Source organism: Myotis daubentonii, chromosome 1 (genome assembly GCF_963259705.1).
Source record: "Myotis daubentonii chromosome 1, mMyoDau2.1, whole genome shotgun sequence".
NCBI classification, from domain to species: domain Eukaryota; kingdom Metazoa; phylum Chordata; class Mammalia; order Chiroptera; family Vespertilionidae; genus Myotis; species Myotis daubentonii.
In genome coordinates this window covers 9264023-9270585 of record NC_081840.1, presented here as the reverse complement: position 1 = coordinate 9270585, position 6563 = coordinate 9264023, and the positions used below count along the sequence as shown (strand labels likewise).

Sequence of the window (6563 nt, the reverse complement as noted above, 5' to 3'; positions counted from 1 at the left end):
TTTGCCATCAGGCTTTTAACCAAGAAGCAGCCAACCCAGACCTACCGATCTACCGAAGGAAAGGCCGCACAGGCACGGCTGGACTTCCCTCCCCTGGGAACAGGGAGTGTCTTCCACTCTCGTCGCACCCCCACCCCCCACACCACACCCCCACCCCCGTCTGCGCCAGGGCTTCAGGCAGCGGGCATTCTCCTAGGCCAGAAAGAGGATTTCTCAGGCCCTGCCACAAAGAGGGTGAAGGCTCCAGGACCTCAGCTGCTAGACACTAAGAGGTGACGAGAAGCCTAGAGATACTTGGACAAAAGATGATGCAAAGCCAGTCCCTAGCCCTATAGTGTGCACGGATTTAGCCGAGGTGAATGGAACCTGGAGCCATTTGTCATTGAAAAGCTAGAATTCTCTAAACCCCCATAAAAGTTCAAAGCTCTAAGGCAGTGGTTCTCAACCTTCTGGCCCTTTAAATACAGTTCCTCAGGTTGTGACCCCCAACCATGAAATTATTTTCGTTGCTACTTCATAACTGTAATGTTGCTACTGTTATGAATCGTCATGTAAATATCTGATATGCAGGATGGTCTTAGGTGACCCCTGTGAAAGGGTCGTTCAACCGCCAAAGGGGTCGCGACCCACAGGTTGAGAACCGCTGCTCTAAGGCCACTCCTCTGGGTTCCCTGTGGTGACAGAGAAACCAGCTCCGCCTGGGAGGCCCAGGAGGAGAAAAGCGCCCCTTCTCCTGACTTCACACAGCACCAGCTCCCCAAGGCCCGACAGTGGAGACAGGCTGGGCCTTCTCTCGGCCACCAGGCCTGAAGTTATTGCAAAATCAGCGCCCCAATTTAGTTTTCCGTATTAAGAAGCAAATACAGTGGGGCCTTGACTTACGAGTTTAATTCGTTCCGTGATGGAGCTCGTAACTCAAATGACTCGTATGTCAAATCACAAAGTGAGCGAGTGAGACACGTGATGCTGGGCTGATGTTGTGGCGTCCACTGTGCCGTTCGCTGCGCCAACTAGCGGTGGGGTATCTGAAGCTGGCCCGTAACCCGAATTTTAGCTCGCAACTCAAAGCAAAAAATCGGCCGAGAGACGGCTTGTAGTCGGGACACTCGTAAGTCAAGGCCCCACTGTACAACCACCTAAATGCCCTTTGAAAATCTGTACCCCTGCAGACCATGCCCTCTGGGGAGCCTTCTCTACAGCACAACCCAGGGGTCCCCGACCCACCAGGTTGGCAAGAGGCGGGGCTCAAAGTGAGCTGCAGAATCTGTGTCCTTTGCCCTGAGGGCTGGGCCCCTGGAGACCCATGTGACTGACAGGAGGATTTACCCAGGGCTGGAGGGGCCCTCTCCCTGCTTTGAGGAGCTGAGGGAGCCTTGAGGGGCATGCAGAGTGCAAAGCCAGAGAGGGTAGGTGCTCACATGTGGTGGGGGACCCAGCGCTCTGGGTGAATCCACAGGGAGAGGGAGGGAGAGAGGAAGGGGCCAGGGAGGCAGGGCATTGGGGTGAGAGATGATGACTTCCTGCCACCCAAGAACCACCCAGAGAGCATTTTCAGAAAATTCTGGAAGTTTCTATGGGCACAATGTGGCAATGAAGCTCCTAAGATTTGGGCCATTTCAGATGCCCTGGACGCATCTGCTAACTGCCTGAAAGGGAGGAAGGCAGGCATGGAAACCATGTTTGGAGGCACTAGAACAAGCGTGTCAAACTTGCGGCCCGCGGGCCATATGTGGCCCCCAACACATATTTTTGCAGCCCAGATAATATAATGGTATGGAAGAGACGTTTTAATAAAAATTTCGTAACTTAATTTTTACAATATCCTGTTATACATAATTAATAACGAACTACAATTATCACTAATGACTGATTACTATAATCATGTTGCATTCATTTCCCTTATTGCGTAAGGCACATAAGGCGCACCATTTCTCTCCACTAATACTAGCAGTGAATATTTTAGCAGCCGATGGCCACGTCATTGGTCTTGGTCTGACTTGTTTGGTGTGCACAACTGGAAATATTTTGCTTTCAGAGAACAAGAAAAATAGTTTTATTTGTGTTACGCTTATTAATTCGTGCAGTTATTCAGTGTCTGTTAATGTTCAAGAAAAAATACTTTTATTAAAATGTTCTATTATTACAGAGGCAGAGCTGCCTCAAACAGATTGTCAAACTGCAGCGGGAAGGCCAGGGAGGGTTGGGGGGCAGGAAGTAGGGGGGTAAGAGATCAACTAAAGGACTTGTATGCATGCATATAAGCATAACCAATGGACATAAGACACTGGGTGATAGGGGAGGCTAGGGGACTGTCTAGGGCGGGGGGATAAAATGGATACATATGTAATACCCTTTGTAATACTTTAAGCAATAAAAAAAAAATGTTCTATTATTTTGTTAAAGATACTCATTTATTTCAGCCCTTTGTATTCAGCATGTCTTTATCAAAATAAACCTACGTTGCTATGAAAATTGAAGCTTTTGTTTTCTTGTGGCCACATACACTTAAACCTTGTTCATTCGGCCCGTGTTAGCCTTTGAGTTTGACACGCTTGCACTGGAGGGACTGGGAATATTTACATCACGGCACATGGGAACAATCCCCTGACGATTTTCACCCCAACAGGCAAGTTCTTGGCGTCTTCAAGCAACAGGCAATTGCTGGAGCCCGTCACATACTAGTACACAGCCCGGCCGCCCCCTCCAGCCGGGGAGGGTCATGGCGAGAGGGAACGAGAGGTGGGTGGGAGGGGAGAGACCCTAAGTGCCCTCAGGATCGGGGCTGGGAGGGCACCACCCACTGAGGGGCACCAGCACCAGCTGCAGGGCTCTGCTAGCGCCCCTGACTCCTGGGGGAAAGTCCCCAAACATGGCAGCAGACCTCGCACTGGCCAGCACCGTAACCCACTGGTCCATTTCATACCTGAGGCAGGAGGGAGGGAACTCACCCTCTCCCAGTCCATCTCACCTGTGTGCACCCCACCCTAAGGACAGGGCGGGGCCCTAGGACTCAGGAAAGAGAACGACCCGGAGGAAAGAAGGACCCCTCCCCCCTGGTCCCGGCCTGGGGGTGACTCCGGTGTCCCCGCGTGCTGGGCTTCTGCGGATGCTACAGGGCTTTCAAATCCTCATCCAGGGGAAGAGGCCCTGGAGCCCCGCAGCCCAGGGGGGGTCTCTGGTCGGGGTCTACACGGCTGCTCTAGAGTGATGTGCACAGCGGGCTGGCTTAGCTGCTCGGGTCTGTAAGGGCAGGGGACTGACGGGCAGAGCGAGAAACTGCCCTCACAGGTGGTGGGGGGAGCAGATGGAAACTCACCAGGGCAGCAAGGTCTGTGCTCACGGAGGGACAGACAGACGGACGGACACATGGGCAGGAAGCACAGAGGCCAGCTGATGGCGGCTTACGGGAAGGGTGGGAGGAGTCTGCCCCCCTGACCCCCGCCCAACGCCCTTACCCATTAGTCTCTCACTGAAGCTGACCCAGAACTTTCCTTCAGGGCCAGGTTCTCAAGATACCACACACCTTCCGCCCGGACCTCGCTCAGGCTGGTTAGGGCGAATTCCAAACCAGACATCAGAAGGAACGCCTGCTCCTGCTTCTACAGACATCTCCTATCTAAGTGCAATCGTTTGTTTTTCTTTTCTGACCCCCCCCCCCCCCGCCCAATTACAAGAGCTAAATTAATTCTTTTTAATTGCCTATTTTTGTAGCAGTGTAATTACCCTGTGCTAATTAGCTTTGGGGAGAAAAGGGAGTATTCCTGCATGGTGATAAAAGCATTATTTTAAAATGAAGGCCTAATTAATCAAGCAATCCTTTAAACGTGTGATGGAGAAATATTTTTAAGAGACATTTTTACCTACAGTGGATATATAGTTTCCTAAGCACAATATGTGCATCAACCCTTTAAGGAAGTGACATTGGCACATTAAAATCAAAAGAGAGTTAACCAGGAGTGCTCTGCATATTAAACACATTATTTTTAGTCTCAAACGGTAACTGCACGTACTTTATAATCTCAGAGGGTTCTGCTGAGCTAAAGGCCGGTCCTTAGGATGTGTTTCCTGAAAACGAAACACGCATTCAGACTAGGGACACCAGCAGGGATACCATTCCGGAGCCATGTGGCCTGCGCCTTGCAGCCGAAACTATTTTCCTATATCAGGAAAAATGTAGGGACGTTGGACAGGGGTAGATACTAGGATATGAGCTGGGGCACCCAGGAATCAAGCAAATATCTGATGGAGTTTTAACTCAAATGATAAAAACCAACCACCAGGGCAAAAACATACTCACACCTGCACAGCCTGCCCCCCCGCACCCCCACGGATGGCCACCCTGCTAGACTGGCTGAGCCACAGTGGGTGGCAATCTGGAGGTCAGACCCTGCTCTGCTACTTACTGGCCATTGACCTGGAGTCACTTCTCCAAGACTAATTTTCTCTTAAAAGGAAGAATAATCCCTACTTATGTCATGGGGAGAGAGGGGAAGGGAAGGGGGTTGAGACTAAAGAGAGAGACAGATGTGCTTTGAAACCCAATGAGTCTGTAAAGACGGAGGGACCAGGCCAGCTATGCTAAGAGGACAGAGTCTCCCTGGGGCCCCGACACCCCTTGCACCTTAAGTTAATAGTGATGACCTATTGCCTCCCCGGCCTCCCACTTAGCTAATTTCTTAGGAAAATCACCTTTATCTTCAACTTGAAGACCACGGAACCCCATATCTAGGTAAAACAGCAAAAAGAGAAGCCTTCGTGTGGTGTAGCTGCTAACACTGCTATAAATCCAGGTGGGAAGCCTGGAGACGGAGTTCAGGCCCAGCGTAGGCTCACGCTCACTTAAGGGACACACGCTTGAACACTTCCTCCAGCTGAAATTCGAGAGGCCTGAAAGAGCGCAGCCCCAAGCCCCACCTCGGGTCACAACTGCTGTGTCTCCGGAAGGAATCAGCTACTGGATTTCGCCCCATCACCAACGTGAATCACCACTAAACACCTCCCTTCCCCTCACCACCACGGGTGATTCCCACTCAGTCTTCCGTGCAAAATAGCTTAATGTTGAAAGTGCATCGAATCCGACAGACATCTGCGATAGAAACATTACAAAAATAAAAATACCTCTATACAAAATGAATTGTGCCTTCATTTTAGAAACCACAAATGGTTTGTGTTCATAAACCTTTTTAATATATATTTGAGAGCTCGGAAGCAATCGGAAATTAATATTTTTCTATCTTTGAATCAGCCTCCCGCCCTTGGCCGTTCACGGGTAACAAACTGTAAGGTTCAAGAAACTTAGCTTCAAACACTCCAAGTCCCGGTTCCGGGAACTCTCTCTTCTGGTTGTGAGCCGAGCGCTGGCACACTCCTTCCAGCTCAGTGGGCTATGAGATTTGCTGGGCATACAAACAATTGGGTTTTTCAACAGGATGGTTTTGAGAGTCGGGCATTAACAAAGAAATGACAAACCCAAAGTGACAGCGCGCCGCGTCCCACGGAAGGTCTGGAATGTATGGCTGTGAACTACGAGCTCCACCGCGTCTGAATCAGCACCCGTTTCGATGTCAGTCTCTCCCTCCTTCCCAAGCGCCACACCTAGCGTATCAGCATCCATGCAACACCACACACACAGGACCCGTTTTCCGTGAGTGTTACCTTTTTGGTCCCCATTTTGTATGGAATGATATTTTTCAAGTATGATGGTCTGTAGGACATTTCATGTTTAATATTTCATTGCTCATTCTCTGAATGCATCAATACAAGGAGAAGAATATTGCATTCTTGTTTTCTCGCTTCTGCTGTAAAAACAACAATAAACAAACCTGAAAAAAACGGTTTCCATTCTTCCGATTGGTCTAGAAAAAGGGGTGGGGTGTCTGCCATCACAGCCCCGCACCCCTGGCAGGGGGAGGCCCCTGCTCCAGCAGAAGTCCGTGGCTCTTCCTCTCTTTGCAGCAATAGCTGCCTAAGCAATGCCCCCCTCTGGCCCAGAGGAGACACTTGAGGACAACAGTCCCATTTTGCACTTGCCCCCGGAGACTTCACCGTCACCGACCACCTCATTTCTCAGGATGCCGCGAAACAGGAGGACAAGCTGCACCCAGAAGTCCTTCTGACCTAAGTGCCCGCGAGAGATGGGACACGCGCCACATCCTGTGACTGCAGCTCAGGGTGGCAAAGATGCTCAAATAGCGGCCCCTGCATCTCGCCTTCTGGAGGGCAGGGCTGACTCCCAGGAAGAGGAGGACGCCCCGCAGCCGGCCCGTGGCCAAAGACCATGATGGCTCTTCCTTCCAGTGTAAGAAAAGACAGCCGGTGGCTGCCGGCGCAGGGGACTCGTGGGGGGAGGGAGCGAGGGGAGGACGCTAGGCCGGTGTCCAGAACAGCTCCCAGCGGCAGAGCTCGGCTTTAGTCGTCTTCCCGGCACATCGGCAGGTTGACAAAGGTGAAGACGTTAAACTCGATCATGATGGAGAAGCACAGGAAGATGGCGTAGAGGACCAGCACGTAGACGCCCAGCTTCCAGTCCAGTCTCCATTTGTTGAGATGGATGCCCAGGACCT

General features: G+C 51.1%; 1 protein-coding gene across 2 annotated transcripts in view; it reads right to left on the bottom strand.

Annotated features, from left to right (window-relative positions):
• Positions 1-4927: 4927 nt before the first annotated feature.
• The window catches only part of SLC24A4 (solute carrier family 24 member 4), a 119852-nt gene continuing 118216 nt past the window's right edge, over positions 4928-6563 (bottom strand). For both annotated transcript variants that reach the window (XM_059687969.1, XM_059687960.1), the window contains exon 17: positions 4928-6561. In XM_059687969.1, coding sequence (XP_059543952.1) covers positions 6409-6561 — 153 coding nt within the window. In that variant the 3' untranslated portion in view covers positions 4928-6408. The remainder of the gene's footprint in view (positions 6562-6563) is intronic.